We start from the raw sequence: 24,768 nt of genomic DNA, 5'->3' as shown, positions 1-24,768 counted from the left end.
CACATTATATAGGCTACACTAATGTAATGTTTTGATGGGTCGTTTAATTATTATACGTGATGTACGTTCTTTGGGAGGTGGTTACTGAAAGTGTTCTACAATGCGACATTAATTTCATGATGACCTAATATAAACACTGAAAGGAAATATAAAATGTATAAAAATAATGTACAATACAAATATATATATTTGTATATATATATACAAATATACAGCTTCCTCATAATAGAGTTCTTGAGGGAACACTTCTGTAACTGTCCAACATCAATGGATCTCATTCTCAGCATCCAATCGAGCAATGAAGAAGCTGATCATCAACTGGCTGTTTTAGCTGGTATTTCCTCTTGATATTCTTCAGAAGTGCTGGTATTCTATGACACAATGAAAAATGATTTGTGGTTATTCAGCAACAAGGAATGGAAAAACTGCTAGCTAGTTTAAAAACTAAATAACCAGACACATTTAAAATTCAGTTCTTCATACAAAAGTTCAGATTCCAGTGTAAGGATAGGCGAATTCTATTGTTCAAAAGTTTAGTCAAGTATGTAGGTTAAGGGGTGTCATAACACACAGTTATAACCATGAGCTAGGTGCTGGAACAATGACATGTACAGTAGAACATATGCCCAGAAAATCTGAGGATTTCCAGAACAGTGAGCTTTCTTGGGTTTCCACTCAGTCAGCTACATTGTGGCGATAATGCCCTTCATTGTTCTTTCCAGACAAGGGAGCACACATGCCAAACCTTTTGACCCAGTCTCATTTCTAGCTTACTACCTGTTTGTTGCGTAGACAGATTCATGATTCCAGTAAGAAGGAATAGGGTTGAGACTGCTCAACTCCTACACACTTGGCCTGATTTGAATTAATCATTAATCATACCTTTAATCATTATACTTCACCAATGCTTTCATTGCCTTTCCTTATTGACTTCCATTTACAAACTGTGTACTATTTTTTGGTGTTAATTACAGGGTTTTACCATGTGGGTGTAAACACACACCAGTACATGCAACCTGCATTTTCCTGCCTTCATAAAGCATTTGGTAATGAATCAGAGTTGCAAAAATATTCAGTAAAACTGTTTGGGTATTAAAGATATTTAAATATGCATGAATGAACATCCTCCTGTCACAACCAAATAAAATACAGGCTACACCAAATGTGTGTGTGTGTGTGTCTCTCTCTCTCTCTCTCTCTATATATATATATATATATATATTTGTTATGATATGTAAGCCACTTTCTGTGAATTTCATTTACATCTGATAATTTTACCTCAAAATATTTTCTGCACTAAGTTTTCAGAAACAACAGGTAAAATTGTGTTGTTAGAACCACCAGTTAAAACTGTGTTTTTCTTTCTCTAGCCTTAGTTGAGTCTTTGTTACTTTTCTCCCTTCAATGAACATTTGTTGCCAGTTAAATTTTTCAGTTACTAGTATTAGTCAAAATAACAGTAATACCTTCCAGATTAATTACCACAGTTGTCCTTGTACTCATCAATTCTTAAAATCAAGATCCAATCCTTTTTCTCCATGCCCTTGTTTCTGTTCAGGTTTTCAGAGGAAATGCAATTCCCTCATAGCTCATAAATCCAGCATCATACGTCTTAGGTAAATAGATGCAAAAATGTAGTGAATACAAGGTGGCATAGAGTTATCACCACTGTCTGGATTATGGGAGTGCTTCTCTCAAAACAGTAGAAAACGTTTTTTGTCATAAAATTAACTCATTGGCTTGGAATGTAAGGGGATGACACACCCTTTAAATCTCATGATCATCTCAACTGTGAATGTAGTGCATACATCATAGTGTGCATCACTTAATAGCTCAGAAAGCAAGGAACATCACTTCCTTTCCGTCATCAGGTGCTTGACCTAATGAATGCACTAGATTTGATTATTGAGTAGTAGTTTTGAAATGTATGCTGGACATTACTAGCTAATAGTTCAGAAAACAAAGAACAATATTTTCTTTTAATCGTTGGTTGCACAAAATAATGAATGTCCACAATCTCACCTGGCAAGGAAACAGCTCTTATTGGCAGATGTTATCCAACAATGATAAGTCCAGTCATTTTTGACTGATTTTCTGTGGTCTGTACCAAATCTAGAGCTGAGTTTCTCTGGCTGGAAACAGCCTGGGAATCTTGTGAAGACATCCCCAAGTGATCTTGGACTTAACAGATGCCAATCCACAATAATGACCCATAATTTCCTTCACTTCCTTAAACTTTCCCTCTTGGTCATGATAGGAACTTCTATGTATATAATAAGCCATACTTTCAATAAAAGCATTACCTTAAACTATTTTCAACATACAAAATAAAAAAAGTGTCAGTACACATGTTAACAAAAAGCAGAAACTTCTCAATAAATCATTTTTTCATAGCACTAAGGTTTCTCTTTCTCTATTTTGTGCTATTTTCAGGTGAACTAATTTCCCTCCAAGTATCAGATTGTTAGACCTGCTAATAACAGCAGATTCAATCATAAGATAAGGACAGTAATCTGTGTTTGATAACTTGACTGAATTTTGAGTTGTATGGGAAATAAACAGCATGGACACATTTGATGGACAGTAAAAACATATTTCGATACAACTAAAAGCAGCTGTGCATACCTGCATAGACAAGTGGATGATCACGTCTGCTAGATCAGTGAACAGCTTGTCTGCTTTCCATCTCTCCAGATGGATCTCTGCCAAACTAGTCACAATAAAAACCAAGATTAGAACTGAACCATGATATCACACCTGAATTCAACAGATAAACAAGCTTTCTTTGTCCAGTCGACAGCATCACCTCTTGGCCTTTACTATTTCACATTATTGGCTAGCTTTAGCACTTGACTTATAGTAGATCTATCTTTTATACTGTCTGTCTTGGTTCATAGTACATTTATCTGTTTTTTTCCAGTTCTTATTTAAATATCTGTGGTAGTCTGTTTTGAATTGACTTGCCAGTGTTACTCGGTTGTCTTGGTATAGAGTAGTCTTATTTGTTTTATGCTTTCTTGATTTGGTCTATACTTGTATGTGTCATTGCTTTATTAAAAAGACTGCAGAAGAAAATAGATTGGTAATTAAAAATGTGGAAGCTAGACAGATAAAAGTATATGATTAATACTTTCAATGTAAAAATTGACAATTTAATTCTAAGCCCTTAGCATTGGTAGAACTTTGAAAAAATCAGTATGAGAATCTAAACAAAGATCAAGTCATTAACAAATACAGGGAATTATGGTAAACTGATGATCACAACAATTCAGAAGAGATTAGATATTGTTGGGTTACTTTGTATGACTAATAATTTATGAAATATAAATATGAAAAAAGTAACATAATTTTGGTAATCAAAAAAGAAAATTTGCTAATTAATCATTAATAACATTAAATAAATAACACACTCAACATATCAAAATAAGGAAGAATGTGGTCAGCAGAAAAATGATTAAAAAATAATTAGGAATGATATATATATATACACAAACACACACACACAATATCAATATAGTTCACATTCCCATGTCCAGTCATTTTCTGTTTGATGACTGTGCATCCTGGCATTAGCCCTGCAGCATAGTTTCCATTGCAAAAGGATCCTTCACAGTTGTCATGTCCAAATCATATCACTTCTTTCTTCATGCTTTCCATAATTCATCTGGTGCACAAGGCTGCCAGTTAATAGTCTGTTCCAACATAAATTTAAAGGTATTGTGTTTGGCAACTTGACTGATATGTCTTGGTATGGATTAGTATAAATATCCACTTCTTTCTCTAGCTGCTTTAAATATGCAAATGTTTAATGGGAGATATGACTAGAAGTCTTCTCTTTGTGAACCTGTATCCTGTTGGCCTCATTTTCAGAGGGATATTCTTCTTGAATATGTTGCTTACTGTTGCTAGGTTTAAGTGAACAACCTTTTGATATTGATCTTTGTGTTCATGGATTCTCACCTGTTACAGAGTGCCACACTTTGTTTTCCATGGCTGTTTATAACTTGTTGTGAGTCTCTTTAAGGATGATCCTGTTCCTCAAATTTATCCATATTCGTTTGTTTTCCAATGCTCTTAAGTACAAGGAACATTCCTGTCTTGGAAATTCTAAATCCCTGATCTGAACATCATTTTTTTGTTATGAGCATATAAATATTTTGCATTGGAAAGAGCTGTTGCTGTTACACTCCCTCCCCAAAAGAGATCAGTTTTTGATGGCATAACACTACTTAAGAAATTTCAAACAATGTCAAAATTTAGTTGGTTTAGAGTAGACTTATTAATTTTAATGTTTTCTTGGTTTAATTCCCCCCACAGCAACATTCTCCAGCTTTGGATTTACTGATCCCTGCCGCCCTGAATGACCCTTTGTCCCACAGGGGCTGTTTGGTTTATGAAGTCTGGATCTCCTTTATATATGGCTCTCTAAACTCCTCCTGACTGCTTGAGGCATCTTCAAATCTCCCATGTCAACACAATCTTCTTCAAGTATGCTTAAACCACAAAACCACCACCATCATGAGAGAGTGAAGAGAAGCTAAAGCTTCTGAGCACCCCCAGTAATCCCCCGAGGTTTCACCTCGGAGGATCTCGTACTGAAATTCCTGCCACGTATTGTTGTTCTAGTTGAAATATCTGTGTTAGTTGTTTCCTTGATTTTGAGTAAAGTTATCTGTGTTACTTCTTTTTTGGTTCAGGGTAAACTTATCACTGTTATTGTCTCTTTTGGTTTAGAGTAACTTATAATAGGCTTATGTGTGTTCCTTTGTCTTAGCTTAACTTAAACTTTTCTGTATTCTCATCTTTCTCCGTGTTGAGGCATAATTTTGTTATTGATTTCATATATTGAAATAGCCTATTTCTTTATCTGAGTAGTTTTGCAACAATAAGCAGAAGACATTGATTTGTTCTGAATGTCATGTTTTCAGACAGATGTAGTGAAAAACAGAATTTTGTAATGATCATGTTGAAAATCAATTCCATTTTCATGAATATATGTTTTTACATTAGAATGTATAAAGTAAATATGGTAAGATTTGGTTTTGCAACTTAATTTTTCAACTTTTTTCATGAATACATTGCTATTTTCATGTTAAATGTAGTTTTATATTTACTGCAGATATAAAAATAAGGTTCCAATGTAAACCACTGTTACTGCCTTCATTGTTATATAGTATAATGCTTTTTTATTTGTTTTTTTAATTATTTTACAGCTACATTAATCTGTATTTTAATTATAACTATTTTAAATTCAATAATACTTTGTAACATTTTGATATTAGATAAAACTTAATTTTCAAACTAATTGGAGTCCTTTATTTAATAATATTTCATTTTAAGGTTTGGGATTATGAAACTGGAGATTATGAAAAAACTCTAAAGGGCCACACAGACTCAGTTCAAGATGTTTCATTTGATCACACTGGAAAGTGGCTAGGTAAAGAGTTAAATACTTCTAAGGTTGTTGTTTACAAGTGTTACTTGTTTTCATATAAAGCTCTTAACTGTCCTGATTGAAAAACATGCTACATCAATGATCTATAGTTAGGTTGTTTTCTGCTTGTGTGTAATGGTTTGTATAAACCATTAATTCCAGATGCCAGTTCTTGATCATGATATAGCTTTCTCAAAAAAGCATAATTACACCATGCTAACAATATCATAAAGTTGTAGTTGCTTTGTATTTTCTTAATGTATTACTTATTGTCAACTTCTTTTATAAGTTTTTAAAATTTAAAAAGTGAACTTTTATTATTAATATGTTAATTGGTTTAATTATTATACCATTTTAAATTCTCCTCATTTGAACAGTTTCATGTTTATTGTCACTCTATCATGGGCAAATCACTATAGTGACATGACTGTAAAGAAGGGTATAATTTGATGCTCAAGATATCAAATAAATTAAAATAAAAATTTCCTGAATTCCAGTTTTCAAACAATTTTATGACATGATAATAAAGTAGCCTGGAAAACAGATTTCCATATATATCTAAATTTTGCTATTGGTGAATAGATTTCATTCAAAATTGTTTAAGAAATGGAAATATCAATCATGTGTTCATAATATATTTTTTAAGAATTAAGTGTTATTCACAGTTGTATTTACTAAAATCATTACTATAAAAATGCTATGATATTAATATTTTTAAAAGCTTAAGATGATTTTTCTTTGCAACAAGGTTATATTTAATTTCAAGGATTACTGGTTAAAAAGAGATAGCAGTTTCAATGATAACTCTTGTATGATCTTTGATTAAATTTTAATAATATGTAAATATTTTTGAATGTTTTTGATGTTACTTTTTATGAACACATTGGATTTTGTTGTATGTTCTACAATTAAACATTACAGTGTCATGCTCTGCTGACATGTCTGTGAAGCTATGGGACTTTCAAGCTTACGAATGTGTCAAGACAATGCAAGGTAAGAAAATTGTTAGATATTTGTATTTAGTGACATGTGAATATTGTTTCTTGTTAAATCTTCAAGTGTTGTCATTTTGTTATAAGGTATTTTATAAGGCTGTTTTGATAGAGAGGAATATGGTAAGGTGCTACTTAGGAGAAACTCCTAATTCTCACTACTACAGCTTTATTTTAAATGTATTCTTTATGAAATGCAATTAAGGAATCTTATGCTTTAATTTGAACTATTCGTTTGTTATTGTTAATGCTTTGTACTGTGTGCACAATTGATTGTTTTCATACCCATGTTTTGAGGTAAAAATTATATTGATAATTATTAAGTCCATTATTCAATAAAATATAAAGAATAGTAACAAAATGTTGGAAGTTCACACATACGATTTTTTCTCCTTATAGCACTGCTATCTGTTCCATATCTTAAGCATTCTTTCCATAGTGGTGTATGGCTTAAACTAATATCCTGCTATTTTGTTCCTAGGACATGACCACAATGTTTCCTCTGTGAGCTTTACTCCTAGTGGTGATCATATAATATCTTGCTCTCGAGACAAAACCATCAAAATGTGGGAGGTGGCCACAGGGTAAGTGATTCAGTTTGTCACCACAAAACAGCAGTAATTGGATATTTTCTTACAACTCTCTCTCCCTCTATTTCAAGAAATGTGATAGAAGATGGAAAAAGAAAAATTTGAAATTGCTGATAAACAAGATGTTTATCAGAACCTTCAGCTAACTTAACCAGTGAGTAGGAGCTTCTTGCTTCTACATATTGTATACATAAGCTGACTTCTGTTTTATTTTATTAGAAAAAATGAAGGAAAAGCTTTTCTGCTTATGTAGAGGAGGGTAAGAGTGTGGATTTGAATTTTCAGAAAGTATTTGACAAGGTGCCACATAAAATGCTTGTTAAAAATATTATTTCTATAGGTGTATAGAAGAATAGCTTGATGGTTGTTTATAAATGGAGTTTGATCAAACTGGATTAATGTCACAAGTATGGTATCTCAGGGCTCAGTTTTAGGACCTTTGCTCTTTGTGATATATATATTAATAACATAATAGATGAAGAAATGGTCAATACGTTACTTAAATTTCTTAATGATACCAGCTTTGTGTGTTACTAGCTGTGAGGAAGATGTTGATGCTATACAATAGATTTAGATTATTTGGTGAGTCAGGTGAATAAATGGCAAATACCTTTTAATTATAATAAATGCAAGTTAATGCATGTGGGATATCATAATTTTAATTGTAAGTATGATTGTGATGGAAATAACCTTAACAGTGTTAAGAAAAGGATCTTGGTATTCTTGTTGTTAAATGTCTTGAGCCATCCAAGCAATTTGCTGTTGCTAGTGGTAGGGCAAATAAGTACAGAAATATTGAATACAAATGTAAAGAGGTTATAATTTCATTTTATAGTTTGCTGGTTAGGCCACACTTCGAGTATTGTTTTTTTTTTCTAGTCTTGGGCTCCTTACCTTAGAGAGGCTTTGTTGGAAAGGGTTCATAGAAGGTTTAGTAGGATGACATCTGGGATGGAAAGGTTATCATACAAAATTGTTTTGTTTTGAAAAAAGAAGAGTTAGAGAAGATCTGTTTGAGATGTTTGAGATTGTTAAAGAAGATTATGGTGTTGATGCATAGTGGACATAAATGCAAATTTTGACAAGATAGGAATTATCTTCAGCTATGACACATGTTTTACCAAGAGGGTAGATAGCTTTTGGATTGGATTGCTTTCAGATATTGTAGAAGCATTAAATTTAAGGGAGTTTAACCCTACATGCACCCCATGTTGGATAATTAATGTTTACCATAATTCTCAATTTGCAACATGTATCTTCACAAAATTTGGTAAGCTTTTAATAAACGTTATAAGTATGTTGGGCACAAAAAGTCCGAATTTTTAATAAAGACTTTTTACAAAATATTTGTTTTTTAATATACTGAGTCAGTCTGACTTCGACTTGAGCTAGTTTGAGTGCAAGGTGATTTTCATGTTATGAATAAAAATATTGTTTTTCATCCTACAGCTTTCATATTGTATTTGCATAATCTCTAGAACCTTCTAAATGAGAGTCAAAATGTTTTTGTTATAACTTTTTTACTTTAGCTCTTATTTTTTATACCATAACCCTAACTATTGTGAAATAATCAATAGCAAAATGTTGAAAAATATGAAATAAAATCAAAATACCTTTTTCTTATTTTCTAGGAAGACTGCCGATTGTAACAGATAATTACAATTATTTATGTTAAGAGTTTTAGGCCTCTTAACTTTTTAAAATACTTTCATTTAATTTTATTATTTTATGGTTCTTTGGACCATGTCTATTTCCCATGGCAAGCATTAAATCAAACAGTGGGATGAAAAGAGATTATAATTATCAAAGTCTTTGGTTACCACATGCAACATCTATGTTCTTGAAGATTCCTCAAGGAGTATTATGATAACAAAAAATTATTTAACTTTTTTCATTGAAGTTTTATCATGTAATCTAATAAGTTTCAAATTTTTACATTTTAATTTATTTTTAGAATAATAAGTGAAAAATATACATAGAGAAACAAGAAATTTAGTACTTGTGTGTGTGTGTGTCTTTTACGTTTTTTCATTTTGAAGTCTTGATGGAATTATTATTAGTACTTTACTTGATTTTTATTCATCTCAAACATACATTTGAGAACACAATGTAATAACAAACACAAAGAATACAATGCCCTATAATAACTTGTAATTTAACTGGCTTTCTGTTTAAGCTATAAGTTGGTTAAAATTATTCCCTTATCTGTTTTATGTGTTCATGGTGGTATCAACAATGAACCCATATGCAGAACATTTCAAACTCTGTTGTCACAGAGAGAGATAGCCTTATATAGAAATCTGTGAATTAAATAATCCAAAAGAAAATGTCAGTAAAAGTTATTGACTTGTTTTGATATACATTTTAACTGAAGGATAACTATAATATGGTTGTGAACTTTGTGAGTAAGTTAGAACAGTGTTTCTCAAATTGTGGAACATGAGCAGGTTTCCAGAGGAGTCAATATTTTATTTAAATAAATAAAATTGCCATGTTTTTTTCATCCTTGTGGGGATAACGTCTTGGTTATCAAAGCTCTGGAAACACTGACTTAGAATGTCATATAGGGGGATAACAATAAGCTAAACTGGACAATTCTAAGTGAAGAAGTGTCACATGTTACAAAGAAGTGAAGATTGAGAATTTAAATATTTCCTTTTGAAAATTAAGACTAATATAATATTAAAATTTGAATTATAAACTATATTTTCATGTCAAGTTTATTGACATACAGTGATAATAAAGTTGTTTTAATAAAATTTTCAATGTAATTGTGTACAAGGTCATCAAATGTACACTTTAATTTTACCTTTACACATAGGATTAATGAGAGGGCTTGGTAAATATTTGAATGATAAAGATTGTCATTGTGCTTTTTATTAACATAACATAGTATTTTATGACACATGGGAACTATTGGTCCAATTGACTGTTCCATCCTAAAACCTAAATTTAAATGATTAATATACTTATCAAGCTTTTTCTTAAACTCGCTTAAATTTACTGCCTCTACAATATATAAAAGCAATTCATTCCAAAGGCCAACCACTCTGTTAGAAAAATAAAACTGTTTTAGCTGAAGATGACTCCTACCTTGCCAAAATTTATATTTGTGTCCCCCAGCCCTACTATTAATAGTTTGGTGAATGGGACAGCCAAGATGGGCCAACAGGTCTCTTGTTGTTCTTAAATGTTCTTCACTGAATTCTGTCAGATTCTAATAAAACTAGAAAACATTCATATTTGAAATGGATATGAATGAAAAAGAACTATCTCTTTCACATTATTTCCATACATGTTCTATAACCCTTTTTTGAAAAAAAAATCAAGATGTCTGAAAGTTTATACGAGTGATCTGTGGAAAGTACATGGAATAAAACAATGATTACCTTAGATTTTATTTTGTTACAAATTTCAAATAATATGAGTGTTTGAAAAGGACTAAATTAGAATGTTTTATTATTCCATCTAACAGATACTGTGTCAAAACCTTCACAGGCCATAGGGAATGGGTGAGAATGGTGAGGGTTAACCAGGATGGTTCCTTGATTGCTTCTTGTTCCAATGATCAGGTAAACTAAAACATAAAAAAAATGAAAATCATGTACAAAATACCATTTCAGAAGTTCTTAGCATATAGAGCAAAAAAAATTGAAAAATATCTAGTTAGAAGAACTTTTTTTTAGTAGCTTCACGTTTCTTGTATTCTTAAATATCTTTCATGTTTCAACAATATTTTACATCTTCTCACTTTGTTATATATCATTGAGCACTATAAAACATTATAAACAATCTGAACTTACTTTCAAGATTTTTCATACAGTTTGTAATAACCTGTTAATACTTAATAACAATAATATTTTGAGTTTGACAAACAAAAGAGAAACTGGTCATATTTATTGTAATAATGATTTTCAAGTCACCACTGTGCACTTAAACTGTGTAATAGAAACTGTCAGTTTGTTTGAATTTGAATACTTTTTGCACATATATGCCACTTGCAGTGTCACATTACTGATATATTTTGTAGTTAAATATTTATAGAAATGTACTTTGTAATGATTACAGATGTCAGAATAACCTATTAAGTACACTTAGATTATGAAAAGTGCATACAAAGGATACTTTGCTTTGTAAATCTGTAGTCTTAGAAAATTTTAAAACAGTATTTGTAAAAATATATGTAGTATTCCTTATGTTTTTAAGTTTATAAAAACTGAAGAAAATATCTAAGTCCAAAAATTGTAAACCCATATTATATACCATATGTGCTACTTCCAGTGCCAGTGAGCCATTTTATTCAATGCCAGGACTCTTCAGGCTGGCTGGAATATGGTAGGTGTAGTAGTGGTCGAGACTCTTTATGTTAACAAATCGCTTGACAACAACTGTTATGGTGTGAAGTAGATTAAATTGGTGAAGTGTAATTTCTTTCTTCAATTTTGTTTATTAGAGTAAGAATTATTGTATACTATATTGTTCATTTTAACACCATAGTTATTAATTATTCTGCTCATTACTCAGAAGAACCAGTAGGAGAAATAGTGTATAGTTTTAAGAGTGTTTTGTATAAAATATTTTAATAACTTTTAGACCATACGAGTGTGGGTGGTCACTACAAAAGAATGTAAACTTGAGCTGCGTGAACATGATCATGTAGTGGAGTGTGTTGCTTGGGCTCCTGAGAGTGCTACTCCAGCAATTAGTGAAGCAGCTGGAGCTGATGTAAGTATCTTAAGTCAGATGTTTAAGAAAAATATACCATAAACATTCTTGTGATACATATTGGCAAGGTTTTTGGCTATACTTTCCATACAAGTAGATATTGTAGTGATTCTTCAGATAATTTTGTTTTTTCTAATGGCTATGTATAGTAATTTTGCTGAATTTAAATATGTTTTTGCCCAAGTATAATATATTGAGAAAAAATTCTGTTGTTTAAAATAATTAAAAAAATAACCAGAAAATAAATAATAGTAATTTAAGCTTTCTGAGCTTATAATAAATAAATCTGGTGTCGAACTGAAGCCAAACAAATAAATTAGATCATGTATCATAGCAAAATTCTTTATAATAATTAGGCAGTTGAAGTCAAAAGTTATTTATAATATGTAAATGGTAAGAATGTTTTACAGGTCAAGTAATTAACATCTATTAAGAAATTTAGCTTAAATCTTTTCACTCTGAAAATGATAATTTACAAAGATAGACATACATGCATCATTTAAAAGCAAATCATGTTGACTGAACTTATAAAAATGCCTCTAACATTTAATCTATGGCTATGGGACTATGTAACTACTTTTAAAGAGAAGTATTAATATAGTTAGATCATTAAACAATGTAGAGCCAAAGAATACAATATTTTGAAGAAGGGAGTCTTCAACTTTCTCCTTAAAAGCAGAAAAATATGCTCCGTAGAGCATTTAAAACAGCAACAGGCTTCAAAACTACACTCTGAGCTAATCAGGACTAGTGCCTTCATCCACAATATGAAAACTATGGTTAAAAAATAGAACTCAAAAATCAGTAGGGAAGAAGGTGGGTGAATCTTCTAGTATCTATAAACAAGGCTTTAAAGTTCATATAATTCCATTTACACCTCAAAACCAATAGCTATTCTCATAAGAAAGATGACTGACAAAACTGGAATCACAGGAACAACACTCAACCACATTTCAAGTTCTCATTTATAGCTTGGACTTTTGGTCTGCTTAAACATGTAGTTGGAAGTTATTACTTAAAACAATGGCCAGTTTATGGAAAGCTGCACAAAATGAGGGGGGGGGGGGCAGTAGCAATATGATCATCAAGGCAGATACAACCTTCAGTAGTGGTATGTTGAGCTTAACCACCATTTCTAAAATGTTAAATGACTTTGTGAATTACTATGAAATTTGTGAAGCTGGGCATATGTGAAAGTTTAAACATAATATTTAAGTAAGAAGTGTGAATTACCAAAGTTGTATATAGGGTAGTGTTTGTCATTTTATCAATTAATACTTGAGCTTAAAAAAAGATCATAGGTATGCACATTTCTATTAGGTCATCAAGAAATTAATGTCGCGTTTTGGAACACTTTCAGTAACCACCTCCCAAAGAATGTACATCGCGTATAATAGTTAAATAACCTACCAAAAGGTTACGTTAGTGTAGCCTATATAATGTGTAAAGTTTAGTATGCTCTAATCCCTTATACTGATGGCACATGACAAGATACACATTCAGCACGTGATGCTCTTTCAAAACAAGAAGGGAAACAATGCCTCTGCAGCCACAAAGAATATCAAAGAAGTTTATGGAAATGTTTTGAACGTTCGTAAATGTCAACGATGGTTCAGTAAATGGCCCTGAAATTGCATGTCTTTCATGAAACAATACATAAACATCTAAGGAATATGGGAAAACTCCATAAAGAAGGTGTTTGGGTGCCTCATGAACTCTCCAATGATCATCGTTTACAACGTGTGGACGTTACTTCGTCTATTTTGGTGCGTAATGCCTGTGAACCATTTTTGGACAGAATTGTCACCGTTGATGAAAAATTGATTCTCTATGCAAATATTAAATACCAAAAACAATGGCTCAGTCCTAGACAGAAACCACTTCTGACCCCAAAACCTGGACTCCATCCGCAGAAAGTAATGCTTTGAATTTGGTGGGACATCAAAGGAGTAATTTATTCAAACTCCTCAATCCACAGCGAAATGTCAATGCAGAGATCTATAGTCAGCAACTGGAACATTTAAATCAAGCCCTTCTTCAGAAATGCTCTTCACTCATCAATCAGAAAGGTGTTCTTCTTCTCCACGACAATGCACGTCCACATGTGGCATGTTTGACACAACACAAGATTATGGAAATTTTCCCCCACCCACCATATTCTCCAGATATGGCACAATCAGATTACCATCTTTTTCATTTGCTGCAACACCGTCTTAATGGGAAAAGGTATGCAAATGTGGAAGGTGTTAAAGAGGACATTCACATATTTTTTGTTTCAAAGCCAAGTGATTTCTTTAATCTGGGCATTAACAATCTCATTGTAAGATGGAAAAGCATCATCAATAAGAAGAATGGAGACTATTTCATTTAATAAATGTTTTGTTTTGATATATATAAGTTGTTTGGGTTTTTTCATCTAAGAAAAAATTGACATTAATTTCTTGATGACCTAATACTCTCTGATTTTAATCAAACTAAACAACGTATAGGTTTTATAATAATAACATTTGAATGAGTTGTCATCCTCAGAAATGAAGTTCACAAAATGCTAAGTTAGACAGCAGTTGTCATATGATGTAATTAATTTTACACTTCTTGGGAGTTCTTATCAAATTATTTTTACTTGATTTCTAAAAAAACATATATTTGATTAACATAATAAAAATGCTAAACATTTTTATTCTTCATTTTTACCAAGAATTCTTTGCTTAAGGAACATATTATGTCATATAAAATTGATTTTTGATAATCATAATGAGGAAGGGTAGAATGATACTTGTATGCACATTAACCTTGAAGAAGAATTAAAGAAACTTGTACTTTATCCAACAGAACAAAAGAGGTGCTAGAACTGGTCCTTTCTTGCTGTCTGGATCTCGAGACAAAACTTTGAAGATGTGGGACGTCAGCACTGGCTTGTGCCTCTTTACTTTGGTGGGTGATATTTAATTACGTATTGCTGAATCAACTTTTCAACATCCTCTCTCACTTCATGATCAATGATGAAAGAAAATCATTTTGCCTTTTAAATGCAAATTTAAAATTTTAAGAAAAAATGGGTTTATTTCTTTTAATAAAAACAATGTCTTAGCAGAAAAATTTTAGATGATACTGTTTTAATAACTTGAGATTGATGGATGGGTCTGTAATGTTGGAAAGAACTACGGAGTAGTTTAACATAAACTCTATGGACTAAGAAACTACATTGTATTTAAATAAGTGTTATTTATTGTGTATTAGTTTGAGAACATTAAGTGTTGGTTTATATAACATTAGATTTCAAAAAGGATATTTCAGTAAATAATGTACCAACTTTTCTGTGCCAATGAGTGACTTATAATTCTGACCTTTTCACCAATTACTATGAAAAGACATGTGAATATGAAACAACAGTTGATAGCATTTAAATAAAGGAACTAGAACTTAACATTCACTAAAAGTATTTTATGTTTTCGGGAAGTTTGAGGATATGATACTATCATTTAACCCTACCTCCATGGGTCTTCCTATGGTCAAAGGTCTTGTCATCATGTTTGTAGACTCGCATTCAAAATTTTATTGAACTACTATTTTATGAATGTGTGTCAATAAGTTTGGTATCAAATTGTAGATTATAATTCATATTATAGTATTATGCATTAGATAATTTCTAAATTTAAAAGTAAATATAAAAAACAACCTAAATATCAATTTTTGTGTGTCATGTGTTATGTTGAATGCAGCATTGGTTCAAATTAGATGTTTCTGATGTCCAAACACAAAGTCTGTAGTTTCTTGCAAATTAGATACTCAACTTATTGATATTGGCAAGTTATAATATAAGAACCTCCAATCTTTCTATTTTCTTCCATTTTTGAAAATTCTTGCTTATGTACACCTAACAAAAGCTCAGAATGTCCCCTAGTTGTTTTCTTAACATCTGCGAAGTATTTGTGTGGGAAACTCTTTCTTTTCATACTAGATTCAAAGTGGCAAGGTAAGACATTAGTGAGTTCGAAAACTCATATTTTTTAGACCGAATTACAGCTTGTTTACTAAGCTTGATACATTATAGTGGAATTCTGTGGTATTAATATAGTATTTATATAATTAATATAATATTTCAAAATGTATATATTAAACCTAAAAAAATTATTTTGTTTTACATTCTCCACATGCCAAATTTTATAAGGCTTAGCAACTTACGGTAAGCAGCAAATAAGTAAAAAGTTTATAACTAGAAGAGATAATTGTTTTCTATACTTCTTTATTTACTGTTATATGTTTTAAATAAAATACCAGGAATTTAAGAACTTATTTGTTAATAGTAATAATGTATATACATATATAATGTATTATAAATGAAATGTCACTGTATTTTACAAAATACTGGTCCACTAGAACATAGCCAGGACAGGTCACTTTGTAAAGGCCAGTTTTATGTTCTTAAATATAGTAACATGAATGCATGTGTGCCGTGTCATTGCAACTTCTGTGATATTAGTCAGGCATGGCTGAAAGGTCAATAACATAAAAATAATAAATATATACAGATGTATAACATTATGAGAGTTAAGCTATTTAGATTAAATATTTGTGTTTCCATGTTATAATTTGTAGTAATTTTAGAATGAAAAAAAGCATAATTTATATCTATTTCCTAATTTTTTATGGACGTTACAAGATTGGTCAAATTGACCAAACCAGTACAGAGATACAATAGTGAAAATAACAGATAAAAAAAAACATTGATAATTTTCTGATGCATAAAAGTAATTTTAATCTTAAAATCAAAATTACTTTGCATGTTGGATAGTCAACATTCAAAAATAAAAAAAATACTATTTAAAAAAATCTCAAAACTTAATAAAGAAATCTAACATTTTGCATAAGAAAGCCTTGTAATGTTTACTGATAATCTGCAAAATTTTTTGAAGATACACTTACTATATTAAAAGTTATAGCAGGAAAACTATAACAAGCACAAATTGGTTACAAGGCCAGCCTCTGAGAGAGTTAAGTGTTAGTAAAAATATAATTCCTCATTATGGCACCTCTCATAGAAACATTACACATGGCTTCTTTGGAATTTGAACTGATTGATCAAGAATTACCAAAATTGTAGGCAACGTGGGAATTATTGTACAACAAGCATAATTAAAGTTTTCTCTTTGGGTTGAGGGGGTCAAAATGTTGACCTTGAAATATAAACCGATCGATTCACAATGTTTTAATCATTATTTAGTCATTATTCAAAATATTTTAATTTTTGATTATGAGGTCATTGTTGACATTGACACTTACAAAACAAGTAAAATACTTGAGATATGGATTATAAAACTATAATACTTACAAAAATGAATATTGGGAACTTGTACTCAACATCCAATAGAACTTAATTAAATAAATATTCTTTAAATGTAAAAAATGAAATGCATTAAATATCTGTATCTTAAACTCTTCCTCTACATTTTTTTATTTCAAAAGAAAGATTTCTCTGAATAAAATAAAACAACTTTTGATTTTGCTTGTATGAAATTGTTAAGAAAAAAAAAGTCCCATAGTAATGTTTCATCTGTTAAAGTATCCATATGTTTGTAATGTCTATATTTTTTAAATATGAAATATTTTTAGATCACTTTGATTAGTGAGAAAGCTTTCTTAAATTTAAGAATTAATAATCCTTGTTTGTGAAAGTTATAAGTTCCAAACAATTTAAATCACTAACTGATGTTGTATATAATTTAGTAGATAAATATTTTACTTCTTAAACTGTAATTGAACAGGAAATACTAAGGTGTATAAGTTGTTTGTTTTTTTATAATGGGTATTACAATTTCCCCAAGAATTATTAACCTCCCCCATAAATAAAAATAAGCAATATTGTTTTTGTTTGACTACTTTTAAGATTATGGATATTTGTCACGTTAAATTTAGAAAATGTTTCACTTAGGATTATAAAATATGTTGTGTGAAATTGGTTTACTATCCATTTATAAGTGATCATTACACACTCACATTGCAGATGATAAACTTCTAAAATTTTTCTTAATTTGGTCAGGATCCTTATCATGTGGTACAGGTTTTCAATAGTTTAGTTTCTCTTGAATTATTGCCTTAATAATTATAGCTCTAGAATTAAATATACCACGATATATTACAACAAAGTTACAGATTTAAGGATCAAATATCTATATCTAAGACCCAGCACCTCAAAAATCTTAACCCTAATATGGCTGTGCCTTTTTTTTATTTTTATTACTAATTTGACAACTGACTACTCTTATGCTTTCTATTGTAGTTAATATACATCATAGGTACAGTGCATGAGGGTAATGGATCACAAAGATGACAAACATAGCAAGTATGGCATGTTCCTTTCTTTCGTTTTTTGTGTTCATTATATACTCTGCCAGTTACCACCGTTTCCATTCTTCCTGGTATCTGATTGAAAATCTGAAAGTTGTGTTGAAATCAGCTCAACTAATGTAGCTAAGCTGTTTACTAATAATTACTATTGTGCTTTATGTCACTTTTTTCAAAGATATGTTTCATATTTTTTTCAGCCAAATTTTTAGTAAAATATCCTACTTTTTTGCACCCATGGGTCCTAAAATTGTCAAGACTTGCAAATTTGAAGTTTATTATTTTCCAATATTAAGAAACATGCACTCAATGATTGTAATAAATCTACAAGTACAGGACAACTTAAAATCCTTAGCAAATAAGAATAAAGAACAGGAACTGTGAATAAAGGAAAATCAGTAGATTTCAACAGACTGAAATAAACAGAATAGTTCAGTCTGCTTACTTCTAATTCTGTAAGTGTTTGTTGTTATGATCTTGAAGTAATGTGCTAAATATCATATGCAGTATTGTTTTTTTGCAAATTTTAGTATCTTAAGTACTTTAATATGTTAAAATGAACTAAGGAGAAATTGATTTATTAACTTCATAGCATCTTGAAAGATGTTTCATCAAATTTTCAAAGTTACTGAAGCAATATGGTTAAATACTATGAATTTAAAATTCATATAAATGTCTGTTGTAGATTGGGCATGACAACTGGATAAGAGGAATGAAATTCCACCCAGGAGGAAAGTACATCATTAGTGCTTCAGATGACAAAACCCTGAGAGTGTGGGACATAAAAAATAAGCGCTGTTCTAAGACTCTGGATGCCCACACACACTTCTGTACCTCATTAGGTAAAATTATTGTTATCTGTTCCTACATATTTTTAAGATAGGGTTCAAAAATATAATGTACCTACTTAGCTATCAGATAAATTACATTTTCTCTTATGGTTTGTTTTTTATAAGTTAATAGTGTGTTTGCCAAAAAATAAGATGAAAAATAGAAACTTCATTTTGTTCATAAATCATAAAAATAGTGATAATTTATTGTTAATATAAAATCATTTTTGAATTTTAAATAATAATAATATTTCAATAAACAAATATTTGGTAAAGAAGCCTTACTCCTTTGTCAGTGGTTCCAAATTCATAAAATCCTGTACTATCCACCAATTTCTTTGGTTAAAAGTGGTGGTGGTGAAGATAATTTTGGTTTTCAGATCTTGTCATTGATGGTTTAATTTTGAAAAAGTGGCATTATAAAATTGATTATCAATTGAACTGAAAGAAAAAAAAGGAAATTTTAATTTACTTTTTTTTTAAAGTAGAAAATCTGAAAATAGAAATAAAAAATTACATAGCAAGTTGAAAAAATTGTATCTATTTACCAGTATTGTTTATTCTACAGGCATACAAATACAAAAGAAACTTAACTGGCCGTGTATTATATGCAACCCATTAAGAGAGTGTTGAATTCTAATTAGAGTACCGTATATTCTAGTTTAAGACTGAGAAGTTGAAAATCTCTGTTTGTGTTTTAAGCATATTTAATAAAAGAGGGTTGAGAAAAATTATGTTCTTGATCATTCACAATCTGCACTGGCAATTACTGAGTGAGAGACCCATTATGTAGTTGTGCTTTGTTCAAGAAAAAAAATCATTTTCAGCACTTAAGAAAACAATACTGTTATTTGAGTATCATGACCATTCATTGGATAATGTTTATCACTAAGTGCTCCACGCACGTCCTCTGTTGGGTGTTTATGTGATAGAATTGAGTTATTGGGAAACTGAAACTTGTTGAAGTATGTAAATTGCAGGAGTATTATCCACCAGACTCATTCCAAGACCTTGGTTTCAAATCCTGTAATCATGCAGATAATTCCATATAGTAATTATCAAAACTACATTTGGCAACAGCAGCAGATTTAACAGCTAAAGTCTGGTTTGGAGATAAATACATGTAAAGTAAATATTAAAAATGAAAAACTGTCATAAATTTGTATTCGAAATCAACCATAATCTGAAACTAATTGCCAGTAATAATTTAAAACCTATCATAGTTGTTTAAATGTTCCAAATGATCTTGAAACACATAACTATATTGCATAAAGTTTAATATAGTGAGGTTATTGAATATTTAGCTAAAAATGGCATTCATTTCTATGAAAATCCTTATAACTTGTAACAGACTAAACACTTATGAGTCTCTGAAAAAGTTTTCTTTCTATTTTTTTTATTTACCAATAAATCTTACTTTGTAACTAATTTTTTATTGAACAAAATATATTTGCCATTATTTTTACATTTAAATATCTTTAAAAATCATTTCTAAGAATGAGTAACAAAAGAGAAAAAAAAAGGAGTACAACTTAAACTATTTTATTTCCAGATTTCCACAGAAATGCACCATATGTAATCACGGGCAGTGTAGATCAGTCAGTCAAGGTGTGGGAATGCCGCTAAGCATGGATCAGAAGTTTACTAAATTGTGAACTTCTATGTGGAAATGTTCTTGTTAATCTGAACTTCTTATGGATATTTTCTGTAAAGTTAAGCCTCTCTCTCTCTCTTCGAGGTAGAAACTAAGCTCATTCCACCCTTTTCTTCACTTTTTTTATGATTGTTTAATCATTTTTCTCTTCTTTTTCTGCTCTTTTTATCTTGAAGTTCTTGGATAATTATTTAACTTTTTTCTTTCCTGTTTGATATTCATTTATTCTGTCTCAAAATTCATTGTTTATTGAGGAATGAAAAAAAATGAAGAGCAGCTTAGAAGCTTAACGTGCAAGAAGAAGCTTTTGATGTTGAATGTATATCAGTAATTTTAATTAAGAAGGTATTATAACAAATATACATTGCCAAACTCTTTGAGAGGTTGTCACTAGAGCTGTTTGTCTTGTAGAAAGTAAATTAATCTGTTGTTATGTGTTTTAAACTTAGTCCCAGTGTCTTTTATGTTTTAATTCATTCATATTCTAGCTTGTTAAAGTATTGACAGAGAAGTACTGCATTCTTTGTTCAGGAGTATTCCTCTGTGATATCTCTCCCTCTTTTTTTTTCTTCACAATAAACACTACTAGAAAAGCTTGAAGTCAGTATTGAATATCAGCCTTTAGAAGGCACTTTATACTTAAACCAAAGTTTACAACCTCTGGAGAAATAAATGGTGCCAGTTGCTTATGCACATCATGTATGAAAATAGGGACTGCATTAGTATTATAGTCTCCATTACACTTAGCATAATGTAACAGTAAATTATTGATTAGAAAACTTAAAAGTTTTAAAGGCAGTATTTGGTTTTTGTATACATAGAAGATGAACCCAGCTCTATTATATGATGTTTCATGTACTCTCAGAATTACTATTTATTGGTGCTTAGTATTGTAAATGAATGTCATTATTGTAACCTATAGGAATATGTTTTTTGATAATTTGTGGTACTCACAGTTTTCAAAGGTATTAATTATTATTGTATGTTTATCTGTTGCATTATTCCATAGTCTAGCAACACATTATTTGGTTTTTAGCTTCAATTTATGCAGTTAACTTTAAGATTTGCACTAATATGTCAAGATTTGGAGCATGTAGTAACAAACCTATTTTATTAGGCTTTATCTTTTACATCTTTACATTTTCTGTATTCTGTGCCAGATATGTAGTAAGACATTGTTCAAAACCTCTGTTATCATTCCACTGTAATGATCTTCAATGGGTAAGGTATGATGAAACATCTACATAATGCAGTGTGTTTTATTTATGTTGGAACTGTGAAGAAAGATAATCTCTCGGCTTGTGCCTGTTCTGGTGGTGCAGGTTTGATGACTCCCACTCAGATCTCTTGGTTTTTTCTGTACTAAGAAAAAACAGATACTTATCACAGCATTTGGTTCTCATCTTTTGATATAATACTGGATGCATTGACTAAAAGCAAATTATCAAATTGGCATTACATTTTATTCATCAAATGATTTTACTTAAAGTAGTTGAGCTTCAGTTACTCTCCTTTAATAACTACCTTGTAATCTACTTTAATTTCCCTTATTCTTGTTGTGAATTGATGACTTAGTTTTAATTTATGATAGTGCATTTTTTAGTATTTATGTTGAACCACAACTGTAATTTTTGTTCTTTTTTTTGCATCATTATAATAATCAGTTATTCATAATTTACTGCACATACCAACTGTCATAGAATCTTCAAGAAAAGATTATCTTGGTCTGTATTACAACAACTAAAGGGTAATATAATTCACATCATTTTCCACACTTATAGGTTTGAAGGCATTAAATGATGTTTTTTTTCTTCTTTTGGTAAGTAACTTTGAATAGGGATGTACCCTGGTGAATAGGCAGTGAGCTTATGGACTTACAGTGCTAAGATCCTGAGTTTGATTCCCTGCAGTGGAGATAATATGGACAGCCAATTTTGTAGCTTTGCACTGACATAAGAAGAAAAAAAGAATGAATGAACTGAGATTCTTTGACTAAAACTTATTAAACAACCTCCATTCAATTGTTAAATTTTGTGTTTTTAATTTTTTTTCCATTTAAAGTGCCTTTGTAATTTAATTTGTTTTTTAACAGAGTAATTGGAAATATAAAACAATAAATAAGTTTGAGCATGATTAGGTCATCATAGTACAAGGGCTAAGAGGTCTGAGTTTGTATGTTCAATGCTTTGTATTCTCTCATAGCATTTAGAGAGAAAAACCTTGAGATCAAAGCTGAAATTTTTTATATGAGTAATATTATGCTAAGCATAATTTGAAAATAAACTTTCTAGTTTCAAGTAATTTGAGTTTAAAGCTTAGTATTTGGTACTTGTTAAATGGAAAAATCAAACTGCTGACTGCAGTTTGAAATATGTTTTGGAATATGTTTGTAAATATTCAGTGTTTGTTCCTTATGTATGCAGACCTACTTTTTTTTTTACTGTAGGCTACGTTGGCATAAAGAACAAATTAGTTCCTCAAAAAAAATATATTTTAATTTCAGAGCATAGGAGTCATCACAAATACTATGTATCATGAAGTTACTGAATGTTCTTTCAATAGTTTCCAGGAGATTTTAAAGAACATTTCACTAGGAAACCCAGTTCAACAGTGGCAGTATTTTGTTTTTGTTTTGTTCTAGCTGCATCATTCAATCTTGGAAATTGTATACACTTTATTAAGTAAAGCTAACAATATTGAGCTGTTATGTATAAGCAAAAGGCTGATCATTGGATCTGTGAAATAATTCTGTATCATACACTGACTCCTTGCTTGTGATTAATACTTTGTGTTTAATGAAATAAAGTCTGTGAATTTAGTTATTGAGCACGTAAGGTGAGAGTCCAGCTGTTTTTTGTGATGAACATCCTTAATTTTATTAAGCATTTAGTATTGTTAGTATGCTAAATTCATCTGCTGTTGGAGGCAGTTTCAAAAAGGTTAAACACAGATGAGTAGAGAATTATGTTCACTCCCACAAAACTGATTTGAAGGAAAGATGGTAATTTAGAAAGATTTTTACTTGCCAATTGAGAAACAAAAGATATGATCATGATTACAAGTATTTATAAAAGCACTAGTTTTTAAAACTTCTCTTACCATGTCCAGACTTCCTTGGATAGAACTTTTTTTGATTCTCCATATCTCTTTGATGAGAGCTAGTTCCACTAATACAGGTAGTTTTTAAAGTGTAATCATTTTGAATACAAGATTTCTTTACAATCATCCTGTATATGTATGTGTTGTGTGTGTGTCATGCACATCCACAAAAGGGTGAGGTCCTGGATCTCATTCAAACACTTACTAAACTGTGTAGGTTTTCATCACATTTTCTTCACTGTCACATTTGCAGAAGGGAATCAATCATTTAGCCAGTTGAAGCTAATCAAATAATATATGCTTTCCACCATTGGCTAGCCAAGACAGATGAAAGTCACTTGGCTCTCTTTGTATAGACATATCTCCATCAACATCAGTCCTATAGAACAATTACCCCATGCCTAAAGTGCATAATAGGACAGTATCCCCATGACTAAAAATTATATATTTTCAAATAATAAGAATATACAATGAAGTTTTATAACTTCTTTCAAGAAACGTGAATACTTATATGGTAATAGAAAAAATTAAATCATTGATATTCAATGAACAGTACATTTTGAATAAAGTTTCCACTTCTTACAGTTGTTATTATGTATGAAAAGTAGAACTAAATAATGGTTATAAACCTTTTAACAATGGAAATTATGTTCTGTTATGCACTTCAGATATTGTGATATTGTCCTGTGGTATTGTTAGGTAAAACTGGTTGCTCTTAGAGTGACAAAATAGGTCCACAGAATAACAGGAGATTCTACATAATATTTATTACAAAGTATTTCTGAGTAACTGATTTCTTAAAATGAACTAAAGAAACTGGACACAATTGTACAGATATACAAAAAAACAATACTTAAAACACACAATGTGTGTGTGTGTGTGTGTGTGTGTGTACTTTAGATGCTGGACATTCAATTTTACTTGATCTGAGCTATTATCTCTCCAAACTGATGTGTTTGAGATCATGTTCTAGACTGATTAAACCTAACATTACTTAGATAACCTGGTAACGTCAGTGTTACACAGAGTGATCAATGCTACCCACGTTATTGGTTATTCTCATCCAAACATAAGGGAGGCTGTAACCTTCAAGAATCGC

At 30.6% G+C, this 24,768-nt stretch overlaps 1 protein-coding gene across 2 annotated transcripts in view; it reads left to right on the top strand.

Moving 5' to 3' along the window:
• Positions 1–23,404, top strand: part of LOC106457530 (lissencephaly-1 homolog) — a 71,042-nt gene extending 47,638 nt beyond the window's left edge. For both annotated transcript variants that reach the window (XM_013916959.2, XM_022383499.1), the window contains 8 exons: positions 5,341–5,437; positions 6,356–6,427; positions 6,908–7,010; positions 10,492–10,588; positions 11,610–11,741; positions 14,574–14,675; positions 18,772–18,928; positions 20,469–23,404. In XM_013916959.2, coding sequence (XP_013772413.1) covers positions 5,341–5,437; positions 6,356–6,427; positions 6,908–7,010; positions 10,492–10,588; positions 11,610–11,741; positions 14,574–14,675; positions 18,772–18,928; positions 20,469–20,542 — 834 coding nt within the window. In that variant the 3' untranslated portion in view covers positions 20,543–23,404. The remainder of the gene's footprint in view (positions 1–5,340; positions 5,438–6,355; positions 6,428–6,907; positions 7,011–10,491; positions 10,589–11,609; positions 11,742–14,573; positions 14,676–18,771; positions 18,929–20,468) is intronic.
• Positions 23,405–24,768: the final 1,364 nt, after the last annotated feature.

The sequence above is a fragment of the Limulus polyphemus genome, unplaced genomic scaffold (assembly GCF_000517525.1).
Source record: "Limulus polyphemus unplaced genomic scaffold, Limulus_polyphemus-2.1.2 Scaffold342, whole genome shotgun sequence".
NCBI lineage: Eukaryota > Metazoa > Arthropoda > Merostomata > Xiphosura > Limulidae > Limulus > Limulus polyphemus.
The sequence above is the reverse complement of the archived record's forward strand: the minus strand, read 5'-3'. Positions and strand labels throughout refer to the sequence as shown.